The 26,018-nt window shown below is 41.5% G+C and overlaps 1 protein-coding gene across 1 annotated transcript; it reads left to right on the plus strand.

Moving 5' to 3' along the window:
* On the plus strand, positions 1 to 25,143 carry dop1a (DOP1 leucine zipper like protein A). The gene is made up of 38 exons (XM_083891602.1): positions 1 to 110; positions 1,821 to 2,016; positions 2,246 to 2,427; positions 2,525 to 2,695; positions 4,129 to 4,318; positions 4,792 to 4,890; positions 5,210 to 5,309; positions 5,996 to 6,105; positions 6,877 to 6,991; positions 7,084 to 7,204; positions 7,472 to 7,591; positions 7,742 to 7,859; positions 8,692 to 8,721; positions 9,610 to 9,876; positions 12,712 to 13,219; positions 13,337 to 13,620; positions 13,708 to 13,860; positions 13,954 to 14,054; positions 14,224 to 14,489; positions 14,595 to 16,704; positions 16,893 to 17,004; positions 17,607 to 17,789; positions 18,113 to 18,238; positions 18,535 to 18,669; positions 18,936 to 18,991; positions 19,144 to 19,248; positions 19,393 to 19,459; positions 19,636 to 19,780; positions 20,367 to 20,446; positions 20,908 to 21,017; positions 21,233 to 21,382; positions 21,728 to 21,789; positions 22,352 to 22,504; positions 23,108 to 23,244; positions 23,322 to 23,377; positions 23,464 to 23,628; positions 23,930 to 24,059; positions 24,640 to 25,143. Exons 2-38 carry the CDS (start codon positions 1,879 to 1,881, stop codon positions 24,955 to 24,957), a joined length of 7,473 nt encoding a protein of 2,490 aa, XP_083747728.1. The 5' UTR covers positions 1 to 110; positions 1,821 to 1,878; the 3' UTR covers positions 24,958 to 25,143.
* The last annotated feature ends 875 nt before the right edge of the window (positions 25,144 to 26,018 follow it).

The raw sequence follows: 26,018 nt of genomic DNA on the forward strand, positions 1-26,018 counted from the left end.
CCAACATTAGCAAGCTGCCATATAAGACATTATTTACGTGGTCAGCCGGTTATAACGCTTCCAGTCGGACACATGGAGGGATGACATTGGCTGAGTTGTGTCGTATCACGGTAAGATTTTCCATCACCTTTCACTTCATTGTGTTTTTACGCGTCATGTACGTGAATGTTAGCCGATATCACCTGACCTAGCTTAGATTCGAGGTACCTGTTAGCCTTATTGTCACAGTTATCTGTCCCACTCAAACTAACAATAGCGGTGACGCTCGTAGAAATATGTCCATATTCTTTATTTAGAATCTTATTCAGCAGTCATGTGCAGCGTTGTTTCTTGTCACACAAGTGATGGCATATGCACGACAGGTGTTTTTCACCTGCTCCATGTTGACATTGTCAGATGTGACCCCAGGCTGTTTACTTACAAACACATAGAGACACATTTAATTAAGATGTTTTTCTAATTCAAACCAAAAGGGAAATGTATAAATTATTAATCAAATATGATTGACCATAATCAATTCTATTCATTTACCACATATTTAATCAGATACAGTTCAAAGTATAGCTGCAAATAATGATTATTTTTCATCATTGATTTATCTTGTAATAATATTCTCGATTCGTCCATAAAATATCAGAAAAATATACCCAAAGTTACCCAAACCTGGAAATACTGATGTCTTGTTTTGTCCACAAACCAAAATGATTCAGTTCTAATTTGTTAAATGTTTAATGTCTGTTAAAAACACCCAAAGCGTCCATAAAACCAATAAAATCATGTTACAACGATTCTGTGATAATCAGTATAATCAGAGTAGCTGTCTGCCAAATAAAGCCCAGTAGAAGAAGAGTATGCTTACTTTTTCTGAATTCTGAATTCTAAGTGGTTATGTGTAATGAAGATATTACATATAAACATTGTACATGTGTTTTCATCAGAAACACACTGTGATTATCTACACGTGTGGTAAAAACATTTTTTTACCGTCCATTATTTGTTTTTATGTTTGTTTTTGTGGCACATATTTATTCACAAAACCTGGCCACTTTTGCTCTCTCTACTATCTGCATTTGCCTCTTTCACTGCAGACATTTTGATATGTCACAGCAGGGAGAAGCATAGACGTGAGCTGTAATATCAATTAGTAATGGCTCACCAATCTGGTTTCCTGTGAACTGGTGCTGAGCCATTGGTTAATGTTGTTTGCTCCTTTTTTTCCCCCTGCTGTGACAAATCAAAATGTCTACCATGGAAAAGCCTAAATCCTTGCTCAATGCAGAGAGCTTGTGATGAAAATGAGACCCTCTCAGATTTGACATGTATACATTTTAAAGGGCACCTATCATGTAATGTTTCATTGGCCAACAAGAAGAGCAGGCTGTTATGACTGCCTTGTGATGTGAAAACAGACAACATTCTTCTCACTGTTCACAGCTGTTGTCACTGCAATGAATGATTTCCAGTTACATTCTCGTGTAGGAGTTGACACAGTGGCAGCATTGAGGGAAAGTTGATGACTGCTCCCCTTCTGCAGACCTTTAGGTCATACTATGACTCAGCTTGTCGTCACATGTCATGCTTCCTTCCTAAACACATAAAACAAAGATAGTGTTGGCTGCTCCTATCAGGTTATCGTCCCTGATGATTTATATGACTCAGGCTGTTGAAACAACTCCAGTGACACCTATGCACTGTTAGAGCATGTAATGCAAACATAATAATTACGTTTGCATATTGTGAAATTAAATTATGATGGGTACTTGCCATCTCCTTGGTCTCATGTTACTCACCTCTCCTTTGTTTTGTGTTCTCTGTTGCAGGTGTGATGTATGTATGTGTCCGCTGTGTTTTACATTAGCATAAAAACCACACAGGAGAATGAATGCAGAGGAAGTGGAGCTGCTCGGTGACTCCAAGTACAGGAACTATGTGGCAGCGGTGGACAAAGCCCTCAAGAACTTTGAGTACTCCAGCGAGTGGGCAGATCTCATCTCTGCACTGGGAAAACTTAACAAGGTGAAAATCAGACGGGCTCACACGGCTCGCTTTCGTTCAGTTCTAGTTCAGAGCTTTTTTTGTCCCTCAAGGGGACATTTCTTTTGCCGTTGTAGGAACAAAAACAATAACACACAATCAAAGAAACACAACAAATAAGGACGTAAGACAGCATAGATGAGGCAAAGATATATAGTCAGCCTGTGTGTTTCATTTTTATTTATTCATTTTTATATATATTCCATCTCAGGTTTTGCAGAACAATGCAAAATATCAAGTTGTTCCCAAGAAGCTGACAATAGGCAAACGGCTGGCTCAATGTCTCCACCCCGCTCTACCCAGCGGGGTCCACCGCAAAGCTTTGGAGACCTACGAGATCATCTTCAAGATCATTGGCCACAAGAGGCTAGCCAAAGATCTCTTTCTGTACAGGTAATGACGTGCTTCTAAGCACAGCGACTGAAAAATACATCTCAACACATGTTTTCTGCTGCCGTTGAATCATATAACACCTTCTTCCTCTCCACAGCTCTGGGCTCTTCCCTTTACTCTCCAATGCTGCTATGTCTGTGAAGCCTGTGCTGCTCGGACTCTATGAGACCTACTACCTGCCCCTGGGGAAGACTCTTAAACCAGGCCTACAGGGGCTTCTGACTGGGGTCCTGCCTGGTCTGGAGGAGGGCTCGGAATACTATGACAGGTGAGAGGAGTAGAAACAGGAACAAACACTCTGAGAAAGTTTTAAACTTGCACATGAAGGCATCAGAACTGGCCATTAGGAGAAAACATTACAGCGTTATGGGGTAAAATGGAATTGATTGCAGATTTTATGAATGATACATGAGATATGAGCCATTGCAAGATTAATATTTTAAATAGAAGATAGTGTACGAGTTCGGTCTCTGCCTGGAATCTTCAAACTCTCTTCTGTCAGAAATATCTGTATTCCATCACTTCCATAAATAACTTATGATTTGGTAATGTATATATGAACATTGTTGGAGATGGCACAAAATATTGTAGTCGTGGATTATATCACCCTTATTTTCTCAGTTTTTATTGAAATCTAAGTACATTAAGTGCAATGAGTCTGGTAGAAATGATGACATTTAAAATGTCACATGTGCTTTTAATGGTCTGGCATCAAAATGTGACTTGTGTCAGTGGTCATCGTTTTTTCTTTATGTTGTTTTGTCGTTACAGATTAAGTAGTTTTAGTACTTGTGCACTAAAACTATAATGAACCACAGACTCTCGTTTTTTGTTGTTGTATTTCTACTTCTGACAAAATACCGTTGTTCAGACAGTTGCGTTATTTTAACAGATTATTGCTGCCATTTCCTGTTAAGTCTTTCTCTTTCAAAGTCACCTTCTATACTGAGGACATTTTTTTTCTTTGTAAAACACTACATTCCCATGTTTTCTTTTCAACCTATTGGTATGGCTGAACTATGAACCAAAACAATGCAATTGGTGAATTTTGACGGTATCATGTGATCCATATTGAACATTTGCATATGCAGACATTATTATTAATGTCTGGAAGTAAACAGAAGCTTCATGGTGAGACCCAAGTGGTCTCATAAACAGCAGTGAGTGAAATTGTCAGTCATGAATCATGTCTAATGACATTGTACGGTTTGAATGATACTGTTTGCTCACTGACTTAGGGAAAAACCCTGAGAAACAGCATGTACACTAAGGTCAGTATAACCCAGAGATGTATAATCAGCAATAAACAACACATGCCTCTGAAAGTCAGTCGTCAATCGACAAAAAACATTAATTGGATATTACATTTTTCGTGTTAAAATTATCTAAGCAGTACAAACGGCACAAAACAACCCACTTTCCAAATCACACAAAGGACAACGACTACCACCGCAAAGCAATTACTGCAAGAGAACAGTAATTACACAAAAAGGATGATCTCAAACCCACAACCATTTGTCTAATGGATATCATTGTGTGAGGGTTCTGTAGAACTATCTCCATCTGCACAGAACGGAAACAACCTGTCGGTCAGTTTGCAAATATTTTCACATCTGGGTCTCAAGTTTGCTTTATCTTTTGCAGATGCAGATGCATGTTTACATTGCTACGTAACTATGTTACTGTTGGTGTTTGTTACAGAACCAACACCCTGTTGGAAAAGGTGGCTGCAGCGGTAGAGCAGTCGGCATTCTACAGTGCCTTGTGGGGCAGCATCCTGACCAGCCCTGCTGTGCGTCTCCCCGGCATCTCCTTTGTTCTCCTGCACCTCAATCGCAAGCTCTCCATGGAGGACCAGCTCTATGTCATAGGCAGTGACATCGAGCTCATGGTATGTTTGAAAAGGAGCTTTGCACACCTGACATTAGGGCTGGACATTTAATTGTTTTCAAATTGAAACAGTTCATATGCTTAAGTTCTTATCCTTATATTAGACTATAGTAGTTTGTAGTAGTGGTAATGCTCCATCGCTGTCTGTCACATAAATCACAATTACTTATACTGCGCCACCTTCGTGCTAAACATCAGTTGATTATTGTTGCTGTTGTGGTGATTTGTTTTATTGAGCAGCAGTGCAGGGATTTAATTGAGCATTATTTTTTATTAGTGTCTGGAATAAATTTGGAAAATAAATCTACAACACTTGACTCACACAGGAAAAAAGGTAAAGAGGCAGTTTAACTGAAAACTGCTGGCAACTGCGTGATGAGAATCGATAATAAGATATAATGGATTATGGGGTCTGTCAAAGTATATGATTTAGTCACTGTGTCTGAATGTGTTTTTTCTCTTTCCTGACACCAGGTGGAGGCGGTCAGTACCTCAGTCCAGGACTCCAGTGTGTTGGTGCAGAGGAGCACTCTGGACCTGATCCTCTTCTGCTTCCCCTTCCACATGAGCCAAGTCAGTAATACTGTGTGTGTGTACATGTATTTATATCTTTGTAGCTCCAAAAAACTTACAAACCTATCTTTGTGGGGACATTTTGTCCCAGCCCCACAACTTTTCGGAGTTAAAACCTGGTTTTAGTGTTAGTTTTGGAATCAGGTTTGTGTTAGAATTAATGTTAAGGTTAGGCACTTAGTTGTGATGATGTCAATGATGTGTCCTCATTAAGATATAAAAAACAAGATTGTGTGTACAGTCTTGTGCAGTGTTATGTGAGGGAGCTGCAGTAGAACAGTCACGAATATTCCGGCTTTCTGTTGTGTTTTGTTTTCAGGCAACTCGTCCCGACATGATTCGGATCCTTTCCGCAGCTTTGCATGTGGTTTTGAGAAGAGACATGTCCCTCAACCGCAGACTCTATGCCTGGCTCCTGGGTGAGAAATACACACACAGGCATATACAGTGTCAGGCTTCTTACTGTGGAACTTACAGAGGTTATTGCTCGAGGTTAATTAGAAAAAATACAAACAAAATCATTAGTTAATATGAAAAACCATGTATATCTATTCAACAGGAAACCACTGACTTATGTACACCAGTTATTTATGTTTACACACACATGTGCTGTCCCTTGTTATTTGCATACACATTAGGTTTAGGGATGTTTTTCTTTATTTTTTTTACTGTACTGACACTAGATTAGTATCTGTTGTGGTCATTGTCTTACTCTATTTTCTCTTGTTTGCAACTCTCTGTGGATGATCATGCTGGTAAGTGTGTACATGTCAAGGGCAATACACTGAATGTCTCACTGTTAACTGAAGCTACATGCAATGATTACAATGTTAGACTATGTTACCAGAAAGGAGACAGAACATGGGGTAAAGGTTAGAGGTGCGAGTTGAGATACGCGGTGTAATAATGGCAGTTGTAAACCACATAATTGTCCTGTTAAAATGCCAAGCAGTTCAAGACGTTACGCTGTGTACCACAAATTAAATGAAGAAGAAAGATACAGGTGGTTTATCTTCATCTTGTCTGGTTAAGTGCTTTGTTGAATGTTTTTAATGTGTGTCTTGAGTGCGCAGTTCTAACTGTACTGTTTTTTTTTTCTTTTAAGGCTTTGATAACAATGGGGTGATAACAGGCCCCCGCAGCACTCGACAGAGCAACCCAGAGGAGCATGCTAGCCACTACTTTAACACCTTCTCCAAGGACATGCTGGTCCAGGTGAGGTTGAGTGCTGATTGTTAATGTAGGTCAGCATGTAGATACAGATTAACTGCCTTGGATTGAGTTTTTTAATCAAACCTTTCAAAGTGTCCTATCTATATTTTTGCCGATACAATAACCTGGTTGACTGAGAACGTTCAGAGACAGTTATTATTCATAGAATTCACATTTGGGCCCTACTATATGTACTGTATGGGATCATAAGTGTGTTGTGGTGGGAACTTTTCTTTTTTTTTTTTTTTAAATGAACTAGGGTCTCTGATCACATGCCACATCCTCTCTGGGGTTTACATATACTGTATGTCCTGTTCACAACAGCCTGTCCTTTGAAGGCAGCGCCCAGGTCTCCCACAGACTTATACACACGCACACACAGTTGCATTTGTGTAATCTGTAATATCATGCTCAAAGCAGCTGTAGCCTCCTGGCATGTTCCCTCCTGGCATGCGATGGGCTCTGGTACTTCAGGGTTTGGAACATGGAGCGCAGAGAGAGACAAGGATGTGGAACTTGTTTTTCTGTTGTTTTTTTTTTGTTTTTTTTTAGTTTTCATTTGTTTTGTAGTCTGCCATCTGCTCAGAGACAGTTTTTGGTTCCCTCCTCTGGGAGAGTGTTGGTCCTACAAAGACTGACTTTTGCAGGCACCAGCAAGCATGGAATGCACACTAAAGATAAAAAGATGGTGTAAAGCAAATATGAGATTGATTCTGCCAAATATTCTGAAACCAAATGATCGGCACTATAACGTGTGCTTGTGTTATTTTTCAGGCAATGATTGGGATCTTGCAGGGCAAGGCCCGAGGTGGGGAAGAGGAGAGCATCCTCATGCACGACCTCAAGCCTTTTCGCATCCTCATCAGTTTGCTGGACAAACCTGAGCTCGGTATGTTATTAGTCAATAGTAAATACATCAAACATCTTCCTTGCATTTGCAGTCTTTTGCTGCAGATGTCATTCCTGCCGTCTCTATTTCAGGTCCAGCAATCCTAGAGGATGTTTTGATTGAGGTTTTTCGGACCCTGTACACACAGTGCCGAACAGAGCTGGACCTCCAAAACCAGAGTCCATTCAGCAAAGATCATACACACCTCAGCAGGTCGGTCCAGTCCACCACTAATAACTCTGTGCACTTTGCACATTTTCCACATTTTATTGTCAAATTAAAATTCATGCACAAAAGTATATATGGTACATTTTGTGCCATTAAATCAGTATGAAAATAAGCAATTTCAAAAAAAAAAATGACCACAAATTAATTTTAAGTCTTCATTTGACAAATTACTGAACAATTGCTGTTTATTGTTAATCAGTTCCATATTATGAAGGTTTCGTCGTCACATGAAGTCTTTCTCTTCTTTCTCAGCAAATTACGGGAGAACAAGAAAACAGCAGAACTGATTAAAACGGCCAATCTCCTGTTCAACTCGTTTGAACCGTACTACATGTGGGACTACATCGCTCGCTGGTTTGAGGAGTGCTGCAGGTTTGTGTGTGTCAATGAATGAGTGACATTTTATGACACACATCTATATTATTATTATTACAGACATCATGTGCTGTTCTGCTGGTGATCCCCCTTTAGTTTTAACATTATATAAAATCTCCAATAATGTCAACTATGCCTCTGATGCAGGAGGACGCTGAACAGCAGCACACGAGCACAGCAGCATTCTGGGAGTATAGATTCTCCTGAGCTCTCTCTGGTGGAGTTCTGTCAGCTGGTTGATTTTCTACTGGATATTGTTTCCTTGGTGAGTCTTTCTTTCTTTCTTTCTTTCTTTCTTTCTTTCTTTCTTTCTTTCTTTCTTTCTTTCTTTCTTTCTTTCTTTCTTTCTTATTCTAATGTTCCTTCTTTACAGTGTTTTCATTCTGTCTTTACTTTTACTTTCTTCTCAGTGTATCATTATTGTCTGTCCTATTTTGTCCATCATTGTTCATCCTTCTCTTTACCTTTTTAATGTGTCACTTTCTTCCCTTTGTGGATTTTGCTTTTCTCAAACATTATCTTTAAAAACATATATATTTTTTTAATTTCTTTTTAATTTTTGTCCTAACGTTTCTTCAGTCCCTGTTCTCCCACTGCTGCTTGTGCTTTTTTCTTGTTCTTTCTCACACTCCTCCTCGTGTCTCCTCACACACCTTCTTTGATCCATTGTGTTCCTTTTCAAAAATAACTAACCCACATCCATGGTCATTGTCAATTTGGTCTTCCATCTTGTCTGAATTGTCACCCAACTCCATTTCTGGGTCCAGTTTTGGGATCTATTGGTCTCCATTGAGGGTGTGTGTAAATGCCTTTTTTCTGTTCTTTGTGTGTGTGTGTTTATATGTGCAGTCCCTGCACAGGTTAAATATGCCTATGTTTAGTTTCACTGCCAGATTTGCTTGTCTTTGCAGTATTTCCAATCTGAATAGTTTGGAAATTACCCTGTTTAAATGTGTGTGTGTGGAAAACCTTGTGTCCGGAGTGATTGTGCGTGTGTGTGAGAGAGGTTGTGTGTTTGTTTTTCTGCAAATAAAGTGTTGCAGCCTGTGCTCTGCTTGCTCCTGTCTGTTCAAACTATCTGCTCTTTCTCCTTGAAGCCTACTAGAAGCATGAGGGTAATCTGCCAGGTAAAGTACTGCTCTTTCCTGCATTTTCACCTCACCCTGCTTCACTGAGGCTACGATAACATTTCTGCAACATCCTGCCAACTTCCATCAGTTCATCCTGGTCCTTGCCCTGCTTTCAGTGATCATTTCACACTGACTGATTTAAAGTCATATATTTTAACGCCCCAAACGGTGGATTAATAACAATCATTAAATGTGGTCCAAACTTGTCTTGGCTGTTTGGTGTGGATCTTGTGAAAATGAAATTTCTGCCCCAGTGTGTATGTGCCTTCTGTTAAGCATGCATGCAGTTATATGCTCACATATTTGTAAAAAAAAAATATGAGAATAGCTGAATTCCTTTTCTTTTTTTTATCATTTGGATGTTATTTATATTTATTTTTGTTTGTTAAAAATGTGTTTTGTTTAAATTAAAACATTGAAGATCCCCTCACTCAAGACCTTTGCCGTTTAGCTGTTATGTTTTACACCTTAATTTTACTTTAATATTATATTCAAACTGAAAATGACCCTAACCCAATTATACTGTAGTATTTAGTCTTATGTGAAGCTTGTGCAGGAGATAAAAATAAATCAGCAGAAAAAATAATAATAAATAGAAAAAATCTGTAGTATAATAGCCAAGGGTAAAACAGGCTTGAACTTGAATAATTGGCAGAGTGAACATGTAGTAATTCAGTAAAAACCCTTAAGACTTAAAAACTATTCAGCTTTTATAGTAGAAAACATTTTTGATATTGTAGGTCTGAAAAAAGGAGATACAAATATTGTTCATATGACATCTAATTAAGTCACCAGCAGTAATTAAATTATATCAGGTTCAGGTCCTTTCAAATACCCACACTTTCTCCAAGTCCTCACCTTCTTTGTTTTTCCCGAAACTTTCAGGAGACATACATAGAGATTCAAACGGAGCATCTTCCTCAGCTTCTGCTGCGCATGGTAGCAGCTCTGACCTGCCACCTGCAGACTCTGTGCCTTGGGGAGCTCACCCACTGCCTTCGCCTCTGCTCCAAGATCCTCAGTAAAGTGCAGCCGCCTCTGGTGTCCCCTCTGTCCCTGCCCTCAAGCTCCCAGGCACAAAGTCATTCTAAGTCCACTGACAACTTCTCCAGATCAGCCAAAGATAAATGCAAAGATACGGACAACAAACGGGTGAGAAACTTACCATTTTAACTCTGATCAAATCTGAGGTCATTTTGGCACTGTGGTATTAAATTCACAACACTTGATTTTGGCCATGAGTTTTTGGAGATTGTAGAGAAAAGCCCTGGATCAGAGGCGAACCTGCTTTTGTTTCGCACAGGAAAATCCACTTTACTTTACTGTTTCATGTCACCATGTTGAATCACTCTTGTGGACGTCCGTTTTATGGAACAAATCCTTCGTCATGTGTGGTATTGTGTCATTTCTAGCATCTCCACTGACACTTTTTTTGTTTTCATGACAAAATGTACTTTGGAAATCAGAGAGACCCCGATGAAAGATCATGTTACGCGTGGCCCGCTGTGTTGCTGAGCCATTCGGTGTGTAAAGTTGTGTAGTGTGAACCTTTGGGCATCTCCCCACTTTAAAAGTGTGTCACAAGAGAAATTGGTATTGCTTCCAAGCACCTGAGCAAAAGCAGTGCCTTTGCTGTGCCAACCTCTGACTTTGAAAAACAGTTCCAGAAAATATTTGGTCCCATCTCTGATCCTTAAAAAACATAATGTGACAGAAACAAACTGTGTGCCCGTCCCTGCAGTCTGATGGTGTTCCCAGGTCCAGGAACAGGGCCCCATCCTGCTCCTGTGTTGTTCTACCAGCCCTGTGCACTGTGCCACATTTAGGGCCCTATGAAATCCGTTTTATTTTTTTCCAAATTCCGTTTTATTTTTTTCCAAATTCCGTTTTTTCCGTTTTAATTTTTTAGAATTCCGTTTTTTCCGTTTTATTTTTTTTATTCTGTTTTTTTTTTACCTTTTATACTTACTTTACCACCATAGAATGTGTGCTTTTTGTGTCAGTGAAAAAAATGTCCACTGAAATGCAACTTTCTTCTTGAATCCACTGACTTCTCAATTGTTCAATTGTTTGGACTTAAGTTAAATCCTAATTAAGTAAATTCCAGTGAATCTTAAAACAAGCCATGCAATGCTGGTCACATTAAAAAGTAAAATAATTAACATAAATAAAAATGTGGTAGTGCCCCCTGGTGCAGACGGATTTCTGCGCACCGCCCCTGCGCTGTACTGTTCTCCCTCTCCTGCGCCGTGCGCTTCTCCGTATCCGTCTGGATCATTTCTCTACACGCAATATTACCCCTACAACTCTGCAATTAAGGGAATAACAGATGCATCAGATGAGCCGATGTCTTTAGTTAACTGTTCAAAGAGAGAGAATGTTCTCTGGTGTGAAGTGAAAGTCGTGGGGAGTTCATAAGTTTCACTTTTGCGCAGAGACTTTCCAGCATTTAACAGGCGATGTTCCACAGTTTACTCGCCGTGTTTCGGCCGCCGAATTATCGGCGCATTCCTAAATATAACATCTTTATTGACAATAAAAATATAACCGTAATAATCGCGTATTTGATGGTGTGACTTGAGTTTCAATCGGCACCTGGACAAGGGGACGCTCGCCGGTTACATGCGAGCGCATCGCGCTTGTTCCGCGGTTTAGAAAAAAAAGTGTATATAAAGTAAATAAACAAGCAACACGCACTGGGGGAAACCCTGAACGGGTGAGTGTTTGCCACGAATGAGCGTTCCCCGGAACATTTCTCCAGACAAACGTTCCTTCTCCTCACGATGACAGCATTTCAGTCAAATTATGTCAATTTCCGCGATAGTCCGCGTTTAACATTAGATTCCGTTTTTATTGGCCAATTCCGCGATTCCGTCCGCGATTCCGTTAACACGGAAATCATAGGGCCCTACACATTTGGTTTGGAGACCCTGCCTTCCCATAATCCCTCGACACAAGGCATTTGAAGACTTGTTCAGATACTGTCCCAGTCCCTGTCTACCAACCTGGTTCATTAAGTGTCTGAGAGCTCAGTGAGGCACAATCCAAATTTTAGTCAGCCAGTCCTGTGTCTGGAAAGAGGTGGAGGTTAACTGGGTTGAATAGACCCATGAGGCACAGAGGAGATCATGAGTAGAAAGGGAAAAGATGATAAACTAACAGCTGAGCCAAAGCTTGCCTTTTCTCTTTTAAAGAATGAGAGGAGTAGATCAGTCTGTGGTGCCTCCTGAGTGTGTCATATCCATCAGAGTGGAAAAATAATCATCACACATACATTCACTGAATACTGTAACATCCCCACCTCCCACCCTGAGGGGCATATAAAGAATGTCACAGCTGAGTACAGGCCAGAATGTGCACACTTCATCAATCAAAATGTATCCCATGGAGCCCTCTGGCCCACAAACGCTGTCAAAAAGTGTATGAAGTTCTTGGTGTGCAAAGTTGAGTTGAACACCTCCCTCTGGACAGATCCAGCAGCTTTGTTTACAGATTGCCAGAGTGAAAATTAGGATTTGTTTGTAAAAGGTTTTTGTCTAAGTTCTTGTCTGTTTGGATATAAAGAAAGAGGACAGCGCTTGGTGTAGTGTCGACAGCCTTCATTTAATTTTTCACACACACCACACTGCTTTACTAAATAAATGATTTAGTATACATAAATAAATCTATGTCTGACATAAATAAAGTTTTATACCAATGTTATATTTTACATTTTGTATAAATGTAATGAGGAAAGCATTACTAGGATTGATTATTTGGTTGAATTTAATACTATCTGATGAGTCAAGGTAGTCATGAAACATTTCTGCTCTTTGATTAGCAACACTGTCTTCAGTTTCCTTATAGTAAACAGATTTTGTTTGGTTTTATTTTTTGTTAAACAAAACATAAACAGCCGACCCTTGTATTTCAGGACACATTTTTTGAATGTTGGTATTGAGTATCAAGCAAAACATTCTTCATCATCACCTGTCTCTCTTCCTGCAGGCTCTCCCTGCTGCTCTTGAGCTGCCTGGCAGTGGGGATGTTTTTGAAGATGGCGAAAATCCCCGCAGCAGTCGCTCCTCAGAAGGTGGCTTCACAGACTTTGTCCAGTACCAGCAAGATGGACCACAGGAAACAGAAGGAATCCCCCATTTTAATTCAGCGGTCAAAGCAAACTCTCGCTCCCAGCCTCTGGACAAACCAGTCATGCAGCGTTGCCTGGAACACTTCCAGCAGTTTCTCTCCCGACTCATCACCTTGTATATTACCACTGGGCACGTGGACAGAGCCGAGGGTGAAAGAACTGAGGTCATGCAGTCAGGGCCCTTGGTCACCGAAAGTTCCCAGCACTGCAATTGTCCTGAGTCATGTTCAGAACCTGCCTTGGTGCAGAAGGAGTGTGTTGCTGCCTTCACTGCTGCCTGTCAGCTGTTCCTGGAATGCTCCAGTTTCCCCGTCTACATTGCGGAGGGTAACGTCAAGTCACCACCCACACAGGAGGAGCAGTTTGGTAAGCACCAAAAACACAAATGAATGAGATTAGTCTGTGTAAATAATTGAGTTTTCATTCAATTATTTACTTAAATATTTGCACCATGCATGTCTATCCCCCTCTGCATCCATATAGACGGTGAGCAGGTCCGTCTGCCAGTGTGGCTACAGTCACTAATGGATGCCTGCTGCCTAGCCAGTGATTTCAGTTTGAAGGGCACCGCCATCTCCCTGCTCATGGACCTCATAGGACTCACCCAGTCAGTTGCGATGGTAACAGCTGAGACTGTGGCATCTGCTGAAAACGCAGAGATGCCCCAGCCCAAGAGCCCAAGCCAGGGTCGAGTAGCTGTCGTCATCAGGCCACCGCTCACTCAGGGAATCCTCAAGTACATCGCTGACAAAACGGACTTCTTCAAGGTAGTCTTCTAGTTTGTGGTGTTGAAGTGGAACTATTAATGGATCTTCATGTTTTCATGCTTTTCTCTCTTCAATCTTGTCCTCTAGAGTGTAGCTTTGATTTTGTGGGACCAGTTGAGTGAAGGAACACCTCAGCATCATCAACGCAGTGTGGAGCTTTTCTACCAGCTCCACAACCTGGTGCCTTCCTCCAGCATCTGTGAGGATGTCATTAGTCAGCAACTTATGCACAGAGACAAGGTCAGCACAGTACAGGTTTTCTTTAATTCAGAGCATGAGACACACACTGTTGAATAAATGCAAAATGATGTTGGGTTTCTTTTTTTTCTTCAGAGAATTCGATTGGAGGCCCATGTGAAGTTTTCTGTGCTGTGGCATTTGACAAGAGATTTGAACATCACCAAGTCCTCTCCGTTTAGTCGCACATTTGACAGGTTGGTCAGGATCTGTGGATGACATGGACCTGGTGTTTAGATAATTTGAAAGAGCCTTTTTTGATAGAGCTGTGTTTTGCTTCAAGCACCTTTTCTATTATTCACCAAACTTTTCCTTTGTCTCACATTATTCTCTCTTGTTTCCCCTCCTTTTAACTCGGTGCTGAAGATCTTTGTTTATCATGCTGGACTGTCTGAGTTATTGGGATCCATGCACCAGCGCTGTTGGTCGGGCTTGGCTGAATCAGGTCCTTCAGAGACATGATATTGCTCGCGTCCTTGAGCCACTTCTGCTACTTCTGCTCCACCCCAAGACCCACCGAGTGTCAATTCAGAGGGTACAAGCCCAGCGGCACTGGGCCCAGGTCTTTCCAGATTTACCAGAACAGGAACCATCGGAAACCATCTACAACAGGGACTCTGGTTTCTTAGACAGTGAGCAGTGCCCTTTAACTCTGCCTTTATCATGATTGCCATTGTGTTGAGTACATCATGTTTTGAATCTGTTTGTATAAACTTTTTTCCTCCTTTCTTCTTCAGACTTCAGTCAGTTCCACGGGGAGAGGATTTCTCAAGAGGAGCTTCAACGCCAGGCAATGAGCAACATGGAGCCATTCTGCCTGATTGTCAACCCACTGAGTGATAGCCTGTCTTTGCTGAGTCTAAGCAGTGAAAACTTACAGCTTGCTGGTGAATGTCAGCCCATTGACCAGCAGGGGGATCCACAGAGCTCAGAGTCTTCTCATTCTCGTTCATCAACAGTGGAAAATGGCAGCTTTGAGGACCCAGTCAATGGCTCAGACCAACAGCCTGGGTCCTCAGATGATATGTCAGACGACTCTATAGAAGAGGCTGTGTCCTCTGTTATAAAAGAGCTAATAGATAGGGTTCTGAATTTAGCAGATGAGGAATCTCTTGAAATGTCATCTCCACCTGAGAACTGGGCACAGACTGACACAGATAGCACTTCCTCAGATATCTCAACCGGTCCTGTTGACTGTGCACCTCCTCTCAGCTCCACCCACCAGACTTTGCCAGAGATTCTGGCTGGAGGAACACTGGAGTTCCTCTCTGTCACGCAGGCTGATATGTTGGCAGAGGAGCAGCACAAAGAGGGCATCACTCGTCATAGTTCATCTCCTTCAATCATCACTCTGCCAGACAGCTCATACCCAACCACTCCAGACCACAACCTGCAGGTAGATGACCCTCAGGCCCGTAAACGTAGCCATAGCAGCACCCAGCTCAGTCTGAAAGGGAAGATCATGGAGAGGCTGGCCGACAAATCTCCGGGGGCAAAGCCCAAGCTCAAGAAGGCCAAGAGGAAAGAGGAGGAGAGGCTTAGAAAAGCAGCGATTCAAGCTGAAAAACTGAAGCCACCTAGTATTTTCTTTGGGGACAGTCTGGATCTAGAGAACTGGTACAGTTGTGGGGAAGGCGAGGTGTCAGAGATTGAGAGCGACACAGGCTCACCAAGTGGTGGGCCTGTTGGAAGTGTTGGGGGTGTCAGCGTCCCTGGACGCAGATCATCCTCTGTCCCACCTCGTTTTAACATTCATCCTCTCTATCAGCATGTCTTGCTCTACCTCCAGCTGTATGACTCCTCCCGGGCCCTGCACGCCCTGTCAGCCATCGCAGCCATGTTGAAAGCTGCACCCTCAGGGTTTGTAAGTGCCATCTCTACCACCAGCATCAATAACACCTACACTCCACAGCTCTCTTTGCTCCAAAACCTCCTAGCACGTCACAGAGTCTCCGTCATGGGCAAAGACTTTTACTGCTCCATCCCCCAGGACTCCCACTCCCACTCTTTTCGCAGCGCCATGTACCTGGAGATCATAATCTCGCTTTGTCTTTATTATCTGAGAAGCTATTACTCTGCCCACCTGGCATCAGGGCCTCAGGACTTGGCAGGGAACCGAGCCATGCAGCTAACCAGTGTTGAGGTGTTAGCTGTGCTCTTCAGTGAGCTAGGCAAAGTCACGGGTGGTTCAGCAAAGGGCTTTGCTAGTTTCATTAGTGACGTCCTCTCCAAGTGCAAAGTTCAAAAGGTGGTCCTCCATTGCCTCCTCTCCTCCATATTCAGCGCTCAGAAATGGCACGAGCAGCGCATGGCAGGTGTCAACGTGGCCACAGTGGAGGAGGGTCTGTCAGAAGACAGCGTGATCAACCTGTCGGAGGACCAGATCGACAGCTGTAGTGCAGTCCAGTCGCAGTTATTAAGACTGTTGCAGAGCCTTGTTGTGCTTGAGCACAGAGTCCTGGGGCCAGCTGAGGAGGGAGGAGAAGGAGGACCAATGGGAGCAGGGACAGGAGGTGGAGGGACAAGTGGTACTGCAGGGACAGGGTTTGAGACTCTCGGTGGGGAAGTGGAGCATGTCAACCCTCAGCAGCCCATGACATCGCTGCAATACCTCCATGGACAGCCAATCACAGCACAGGGTATGTTCCTGTGTGCGGTGATCAGGGCGCTTCATCAGCACCATGCGTGTAAGATGCACCCACAGTGGATTGGGCTCATAACAGCAACCCTGCCATACATGGGGAGGGTGCTGAGGAGGGTGGTGGCCTCCGTCACATTACAGCTGTGCAGGAACCTTGACGACCTACTTCAGCAGTACCGCTATGAGACTGGGATAACTGACACTAGGTAAGAACATACACTTATCATATTGATTTTACACACAATTATGCTAACTAAGCCATCGGAGGCAGTCGACATCTTACATAAGATATTTAGATAATCGTTTTCTATTTTCAAGACATTTTTCTGTTGAAAAATGATCAATCATATATATGTGCATTTATTAAACAACATATTCTCCTTTTGTCTTTTAGACCCCAGTGGATGGCTCTGTGCATTCCTCCTGACCTGATTCTGACAGTGCTGGAAGGCATAACTTCCATCATCCACTACTGCCTGCTGGATCCCACTTCCCAGTACCACCAGGTGAGGGCGCCACCCACCAAACTATTACAGCAGTATGACTATGTACATTCAGATTGCAGATTGTGTTACTGATTGCATATGAGTGATAAGTGTGTACTTTAGCTCACAAGTGGACTTTGAAGGTACTGCAGGCAGGCCATGAGAGGTCAGTTAAAATAGAAATAAACTAAAATGAATCTTTTATTGGTAATAAATAAAATATTTACAATCAGTTTAACAAAGTAATCAAGAGTAGTAAAACAAACACATGGGACTTAAGTAATTAGAATTTTACTAAGTCTGTGGCGTCATCAGATTTTTCACACTGGAACATACTGTGTCTCTAGTAATTGGTGGGGGATCATAGCTGATGAAACACTTTATTATGTGCTGGCTGGGTGCAATTAAACAATGACTCTTGGATCCAGAGGGAAAAACAATTGTGTTGATCAAATTACTGATATAATTTTTCAGGGGGGGGCATAGAAAACTTTTGGAATTAAAATTAGGTCATGACTGCCTTAGGTTTGGGAATGGCTGCTGTAGTGTATATGCTTGATATTGACTATTTCTTTGTAATGAAACATAGTGACTGAATGTTTTTATGATTTTGCGCCTCTCAGTTACAAGTGAGTGTCGACCAGAAGCACTTGGCCGAGGCTCGCTCAGGTATCCTGTCCATCCTCCACACCATCATGACTTCTGTCACCTTGCTGTGGAGTGTCCTCCACCAGGCCGACAACTCCGACAAACCAGCTGCTGCCTCTGCTGCCTCCACTTCAAACATCAACCTGGGATCCACAAAGGTAAACCAGGCAACAAATGACTTCCCATCAATGTCTTGGTGATGCATTATAATGCAGAATTGGCCATTTTTCCCTTATATCCTTATTAGCCATGTCCATGTGGAATTAGTAATATAATATGCATTTGATATACTGTATATGTAAAAATGAAATGTTTCCCATACGGTTTGAGGATAAAACACTGTGTTATAGTCATTTCTTGCACTTGGTTGTATTTTCCAAGCACATAACACAGCAAGATACCCTGAGGGGCAGTTACAAGATAATGATGTTATCAGTTGTTTCGGTCTAACCCAAGGTCCTCGCTTAAATTTTCTTGACAGAATCTGCGTCAGCAAATTCTCGAGCTGCTGGGTCCAATCTCCATGAACCACGGTGCTCACTTTATGGCAGCCATCGCTTATGTTTGGAATGAGAGAAAATTGGTCAAGACTCCAGTCAGAAATAAGGTGAGTGTTAAAAAAAAAAAAAAAAGTACACTACTGTTTACATCTGTGTTTGGAGCAGTATACTTTGAGAAGTAATTTATATTACCATATAACAGCAAAATGTCAATGATTTCCTCTAGTCTGTTTTTTAAGAGATGCCTTTAAAAAGTTTGAATAATAATAATTCGGGGAGAAACTTTCCAAGCAGGTCATATTCCAGCTAGGCACTGGTTGTAATGTTGGGGCTGAATGGTGTTTTTACTTGAGGGAAGTTATTGCTTGACACTCACTTGTACCATCAACACTACGTCTTCTAGGTGATCCCTGTAGCCAGCGAAGAACAGCTGCTGCTGGTTGAGCTGGTTCGCTCAGTGAGCGCCATGCGCACCGAGACGGTCATGCAGACGGTCAAAGAGGTTCTGAAACAGCCTCCTGCCATCGCAAAGGACAAGGTTTGTGTTTCTATTGTTGCTGCTGATGTCTGTTGTAATGAGGCTTTATTGTTACATCGTAATGCTACACACTCAAGAGGGTTCTGTATAACCAGAAGTTTTAAATTTTTAATTAAAGTGAGAGTGTTAGATCAAAAACAAATGCCTATACATAGAAGTAACTGGGGAAGAATAAGACTTGAACTATTAAATATTGAATTAAATATCAATTTTCTGTTTCACCTTTATGATGGTCTTTAATTTTTATTTCCTCACTTCACCCACAGAAGCATCTTTCTTTGGAGGTCTGCATGTTACAGTTCTTCTATGCCTATGTCCAGAGGTGAGCTCCCCAACATTAGTATATTATGGATTTACCATTGTTTTTAACTGCTATTGATTTTCTGTTTTAAATTATTAATCTTAATAAAGACACATTTCTGCAGAGACGTACTTTGTGTTTTTCATGGTGCCTTTTTTTTGTTTTTATCACAGGATTCCTGTGTCTAGTTTAGTGGATAGCTGGCCGTCTCTGCTGGCACTGCTGAAGGACTCGGTACAGTTAGGGCTTCCTGCTCCGGGACAGTTTCTCATATTGGGGTTGGTTTCTCTTCCCTCTCTTAATGAGTTGTTTTAAAGTCATCTGAATAACCTCACAATTTGATAGAATGTGTCATATTGTGGATCCTGTGGTTACTGGGTAGCTCACGCAGAGACTCCTTTCTGTTTAACTTTTTTCTCTAGAGTTCTGAATGAGTTCATTTTAAAGAACCCCAATCTGGAGAGCAAGAAGGACCAGAGGGAGCTGCAGGTAATTTCTATTACTACCTGGAAAACAGTTACATTCTCTATAATCTGCTTTTACGTCTTGTTTTAAGATTCCAGTTTTGATGGTCTCCACTCTCGTGATTATAGATTGGATTACAAATCTGACTGCACATTACTCCTTACCATACAAATATACCTGCATGTTCTTTGTGTGTTCAGGACGTGACCCATAAAGTTGTTGAAGCCATCGGGACAATTGCAGGCTCCTCTCTGGAGCAAACCACATGGTTGAGGAGAAACCTGGAGGTGAAGCCTTCTCCTCAGATAGTTGTAGATGGAAACAACCTGGAAGCTGATGTAGAAGGTGTGTTACATTTTGACTAACTGCATTGTCACCCTAAACCTGCTAATACTAAATTAATATTTTGGATATTATGTTATTAATATTTAAGGCATTATATCTAATAACAATGTGAGAAAATCAATTTCAGTATACATGTAAGTCTTGACACATTTCCTTATTTTAATACAATTAGAAAGGCTTAGCTAATATAAAATAAATCAATTTTGGTGGCGTTTTTAATTTCTCCAGGGAGCTCACCGATATGCTGAGATGGTTTTAAACTTGCTCAGTTGTCAATTTCTTCTCTCTCTGGATATTTTTTTTCGCTAATTATGTAATTCTATTTTGTACTTGTTTTTAAGTTAGAGTGCTTGCAGGGTCATTTTTATTTGTACCAGAAATGCATTTTTAGGGATTAATGTAATCCAGCTCAAACAAGTGTCGAAATTAATCTGGAAAGAATACTTAAATGCATCACAAAATCGTGTGAAATTTGAATATGACGCACACTGCATGTATCGGCATGGCAATATTAATATATACATATACACAGTATATGTGTTCTGCTGTAGAGCTGCTGTTAATGTTTGTCATGTGTGTCTTGTAGATTTAATGCTCACAGTGATGGAGGCCTCCAACTTTACTCCATCCGTGTACAGCGTTCACGCCCTCACACTGTTGGCTGAGGTAAAACACTTCCTGCACTGCTGTTGTCTTACTCGGGCCATCAGTCAGTGTTTCTGCCAGTTGTGTCCATTGTTCATCTCGATTGTGTCGAGGGATGCTCTCACTCATTTAGTGGCAGTGTTTTGCCGCAGGCACGGCTGAACAATATACGAACTGCACACGGTTAACGCCATTAAAGCTGATTTACAACTACCTACCCCACCTCTGATGTAAATCATTTTAAGTAAACCTATAAATCGGTGAGTGGAGTTTAGTGCTGTTTGCTGTAAATGAGCTGTGCTGGTCTGTAGAATAACTCACCTTGCCTGTTTTAGCTCAGTGTGGATGTAATGATGGGCTGCTGTTCAGTGCAGTCGCATTGTGATTAAAGCCCAGTAATTATATTTTGTCAGAAGGGGTTGTCATGGCTGCTGAAAACATGGAGGAAGACGGACGTAAGGAATGTTGAATTTGTTTGCTAGGTGCTGGCTCATCTGTTGGACATGGTGTTCTACAGCGATGAGAAGGAGAGGGTGATCCCGCTGCTGGTTAATATCATGCACTATGTAGTGCCCTACCTCCGCAACCACAGGTGTGGTCAAACTCATTATTATCACATAGATAAACCTTTTGTGCATGTTTTACAAAGCTTTATTTACAAATGTTCTATTTACTTGATCATTTAAAAAGGGGGGGGGAGCCTTTGTGTTACTAAAGATGATGAAGTGCAGTGTGAGAAATGAGTCATAGCTGATCATGTGCATGTTTTGCATACGAGAGCATAATGTTTCCTCGCACCACCGGCAGTGCTCACAACGCCCCCAGCTACCGGGCCTGCATCCAACTGTTAAGCAGCCTCAGTGGGTACCAGTACACCCGCCGCGCCTGGAAGAAGGAGGCCTTTGACCTCTTCATGGACCACACCTTCTTCCAGATGGACTCCTCCTGCGTCAGTCAGTGAGTAGCACATCAGCAGCATTATAGCTTGTGAGGATTCATCACCATGAGATGGAACAAAAAGGAAAGATTTACTGAGGATTATCCTACTGCAAATCTTCACATTGGAACACACTGTCACACATAGTTTACATGAAGAGTATGTTAATGAATGACTGTGCTTCAACAATCAATTTCAGGGACAGCAGTGATATATTTTGAAGTGTAAAATTATTTTTTTGTATCAATATTTTGTAATGTCACATGTTAATTAGCTATTTGCTTGTTTTTAACCGTTCAATTGTCTCTTTATGCTTTGGGGATATTAGTGTCTTAACATCCTTAACATTGTTCCTCTTTTCTTAGTTGGAGAGCCATCATTGACCACCTGATGACTCATGACAAGACCACATTCAGAGACCTCATGAGTAAGCTTAATGATTCCTTATTAGAGTTTAATTTGTATGCAAGTGTCAGTCTTACAGCAGGGACTGGTTGCAAATCATGTAGCAGATCATGTTCTCTTAACTAAAACTTTGTATGCCTCATCTCAATAACTGCTAATGTGACACGGTTAAAGACCTTTCAGAGCAGGGGTGTCAAACTCATGTTAACTGACAACCTCATCAGCATAATGTAATGGTTACCCTCAAAGGGCCAGATGTAACTGTCATACAGAATAAATGTAACCAAATATAATGTAATAAAAAATAAAGGTAACTACTCCGTAACATATTGCTACATAACTTTCTTTATGTATTACTTATTCAAGTTACAAATATAATGCATTATAGAGGTAGCCCGGTCCGCACATAGCAGCATAGACCTATTTTAACACAGATTTTTAAGACCAATTAATCACTCACGGGCCACCTAAAATGACGTGGCGGCCACATCAGGCCCCCGGGCCTTGAGTTTGACATGTGTTTTAGAGGTTAAAGACTGGCACATTGATTAAGAAATGGTCTGTGTGTGTTTTTCCCTCTCCAGCCCGGGTGGCTGTAGCCCAGAGCAGCTCACTGAGTCTGTTCACCAACAGAGATGCTGAGCTCGAACAGAGGGCTATGCTGCTGAAACGTCTCGCCTTCACCATCTACAGCAGTGAAGTGGACCAGTACCAAAAATACCTGCCAGACATACAAGGTAAACAACAGAGCAGCAGTTTACACATGCCATACATTCAGGTGGGAGCTGGAGTTGTTAGGCATTGTTGAAACATCGAGGACTTACATTTTTAGATTTTGGTCTGATAAAAAAAGAACAGATGAGAGACTCTTCTCGGTTTTAATTTCAAAATGCATCAACTCTCCTCTGGATGTGCCTATTATCCTCTTTGGCTGTGCCTATTATCCTCTTTGGTGTTTTAGAGCCCGAGAAACTGAGAATTATGGACTGCATTTTAGTCTGGATGGGCAGAAACAGTGACTGTAAAAACTATGACACAGTTACCCACATCCGCTTTCTATGTGATCAGCGGTTTTCAGAGATTCTCCTCTTCACACATTGTATGTGATATAAAACGTGAAGTAAAAATTGCAACCATAGAATAAAGAATTATTAAGGAAAAAATTTAATCCGTTTCCTTCCAGGCTTATGGGCTGACAACTTTTGAAAAATGTCCACAATGGCAGCTCCAGATAACATTTTATTATCTGTAAAACCTGATGCACAGATCTATACAAAATAAAATACAATGTTTTACTGTGATCATTGAGCTGGTGCTTGGATGTTTGTGTTTGTGCACAGAGCGTCTGGTGGAGAGCCTGCGTCTTCCTCAGGTGCCCATCCTCCATGCTCAGGTGTTCCTGTTCTTCAGGGTGCTGCTACTGCGTATGTCACCGCAACACCTCACCTCCTTGTGGCCCACAATGATCACCGAACTGGTGAGAGCTAGACATTTCATGTTAACACGCTCACACAGAAATTAACACGTATTAATTAATGCGCTGTTGTTCTGTAGGTTCAAGTGTTTCTCCTAATGGAGCAAGAGTTAACAGCAGATGAGGACATATCAAGGTATCTGTCAATCCTGCAGGGAATGAACATTAAAGGATCTTCGTCTCTGCTCCTGTTGTGATTTATTCTGCTCTTTTTATCTCCAGGACGTCAGGGCCATCTGTCGCTGGGTTGGAAACCACCTACTCTGGAGGGAACGGCTTCTCCACCTCTTACAACAGCCAGCGCTGGCTCAACCTCTATCTGTCTGCCTGCAAACTCCTGGATCTGGCCTTGGCTCTGCCTCCTGAGAGCCTGCCTCAGTTCCAGATGTATGTACTAACAATCATGGCTCATAATATGCTTTTCATGTGGTAGAGCTGGGTCAAGGAATCTGACATTTGAAAGTGATTCTGCATGTGTCTGTCACATTAATTGAGATGGATGAATACAGCAGGGACCATTTAACGATGACAGTTTTAAAGTTGGAAAGAATGTCCACCGTCAGCATAAGTGAGAGGTGTGTTTAACGGATGTGTGAATAATTCGCTCCGTTAATGTTTGAGTTGTTCTACTTATCAAATAAGGTTATATCTAAGCGAGTTCTGCCTTATTATTATTATTATACTGTAGGTACCGCTGGGCCTTCATTCCAGAGGCTTCAGACGATTCCGGGTTGGAAGTGAGACGTCAGGGGACTCATCAGAGGGAGTTTAAGCCCTATGTAGTCCGACTGGTGAAGCTGCTGAGGAAACGGGCGAAGGTACCTCCCCCTCCCTCTGTTTACACATGGTGCTTAAATAATATAAACAAATGACTCCCTCGTAAAGGTACATTTTCCAAAAATGACTGACTTCTAATTGTGAGACTGCAGGTTTTTTGTTTGCCAGAGCTTTTACGAATGAGCAGCTCTTACCTCCAGTGTAACATACTGTATATTTTTTATGCATTTATTCATTTGAATTGTGTTTTTGTTTCCTCCTTTTATCATGTAATGTCTTTTTATGGATTTATCTCTTTTGAAACAGTTAAAAAATATGTACTCTCTGGCTGGTTTGTTCCTTTGAGCTGTTGTAGAAACACGGGAGGGCAAGATGATGGCCTCTGTAAAGCAAAGCCTTTAGCTAATGTAGATATACTTATTCTAAGGCTACATTTTTTATTTTGAAGCAGTGTAAAGCTTAGTGGTAGTTTATTAAATTTTGGCCAACAGCCGTCCTAAATGTTAAATGAATATTTTCTGGGAAACATTCAATAGTTTTTCTCTAAGCCTTAATTGACGCTGCAGTTCTCTTCACCTGCAGAAGGTCACATGTCTGTTGTCTGTTTTTTCCCTCCCTTAGAAAAACCCAGAGGAGGACTGTTCCACCCGAACCCTGTCCTGGGAGCCAGGTCACCTAATGCTGACCCTGTACGTGATCCGCAGCATGGAGCAACTGCTGCCGTTCTTCAATCTGCTCAGCCAAGTGTTCAATAGCAAGGCCAGCAGCCGCTCAGGTCCTGCCTACAGCCACAACTTAGCCACAGACTCCTCCTCCTCCTTCCGTGGCCCCAAGGAGGACCACAAACTGGAGAGCCAGAAAGTGTTCTGGAGTCGAGCTCGACAGAACATCGAGGAGATGGTGGAGAAAGACTTTTTAGAGGGACTTATCAAGACATGAGGACAAAAAGAAAGAGAGTGGAACACAGGAATTAACACACCACTGATTAGCACTAGTGAAAATCCTCAACCTGTACATAACAGAACAAGGGAATACAAGTTGGGAAAATAGTTTGTACATTTTTTTATGATAATGATTATTTACTTTTCAAAGGCTATTGTATTTAATTTTAATTATTTGTATATATGGAGCAGCTATGAGGACTGATTTTAACCTTTCATGCGAATTCTTTGGGACAGAGTGAAGATGCTGTGCCATTCCATATTGATGTGACTTAATAAAGATTTATAATGTGACGTTTACACGGCCTTTGCCACTCTCTTCCACTTCCACTATGTCATTGCGACTGTAACTTCATTAGTGATCTGATTATTATCATAATGAGAAAACGGTTTTGTGCATGGGTGCCTGTCTTTCTATAGTTATGAGGACGACTTTTGACAGATCATTTGCTTCAACTATATACGGTGGCCATTTTATTCATATTTCTTTTTCTTATTATCTGTCCTCATTACTTCAACATAGAAACATCATTCAAATTTTAAAACGATCAGCTCTATATGGACACTTTTGTTTTTTTTGTTGTATTGGAATATTTCAAAATTCAGCTTTCATGGATGAGTTCACATGATTTCTCATTCATGGAATTTTCAGCCTATTCCAGAATTGTACATATGTGTGTACCCTTCAATGCAGTCTCCAGTTCACAAATTCCACTTTTCACGCCACATGATTTTCTACCACAATGCAGACACATTTGTATAAATCTCCATACAATGTAATGTCCAAAGCACAGTGACTCTCTGAATGAGAGAGGAACCATTCACCTTCTCCATAGAGCGCAATATAAAGCGACCTCGCCCACTCAACACTAAAGTCCCCTATCTTCAAACTGCCTTTTCCTCAGCAAATTCTTACACTCTTGTCTTTACAAAGCCTAAATCTTAAGCCAGGACTTGTTATACTCACAGGGAAGAATTTTCATCAATGAACTATGGCCTTTTAATGAGTAGATTGGAGCTAAAATCATTAAATATGTCTCCTGTACAGTTACAGTGCAA

This window comes from Microchirus variegatus (assembly GCF_963457635.1).
Source record: "Microchirus variegatus genome assembly, chromosome: 1".
Taxonomy (NCBI): Eukaryota; Metazoa; Chordata; class Actinopteri; order Pleuronectiformes; family Soleidae; genus Microchirus; species Microchirus variegatus.

Excerpts from the sequence above, each read along its gene's own strand:
- dop1a (XM_083891602.1), top strand. The coding sequence starts at position 1,879 with ATGAATGCAGAGGAAGTGGAGCTGCTCGGTGACTCCAAGTACAGGAAC. Across the intron at positions 13,621-13,707 it reads ACAAAACGGACTTCTTCAAG|AGTGTAGCTTTGATTTTGTG; the intron begins GTAGTCTTCTAG and ends CTTGTCCTCTAG. Across the intron at positions 22,505-23,107 it reads ATACCTGCCAGACATACAAG|AGCGTCTGGTGGAGAGCCTG; the intron begins GTAAACAACAGA and ends GTTTGTGCACAG.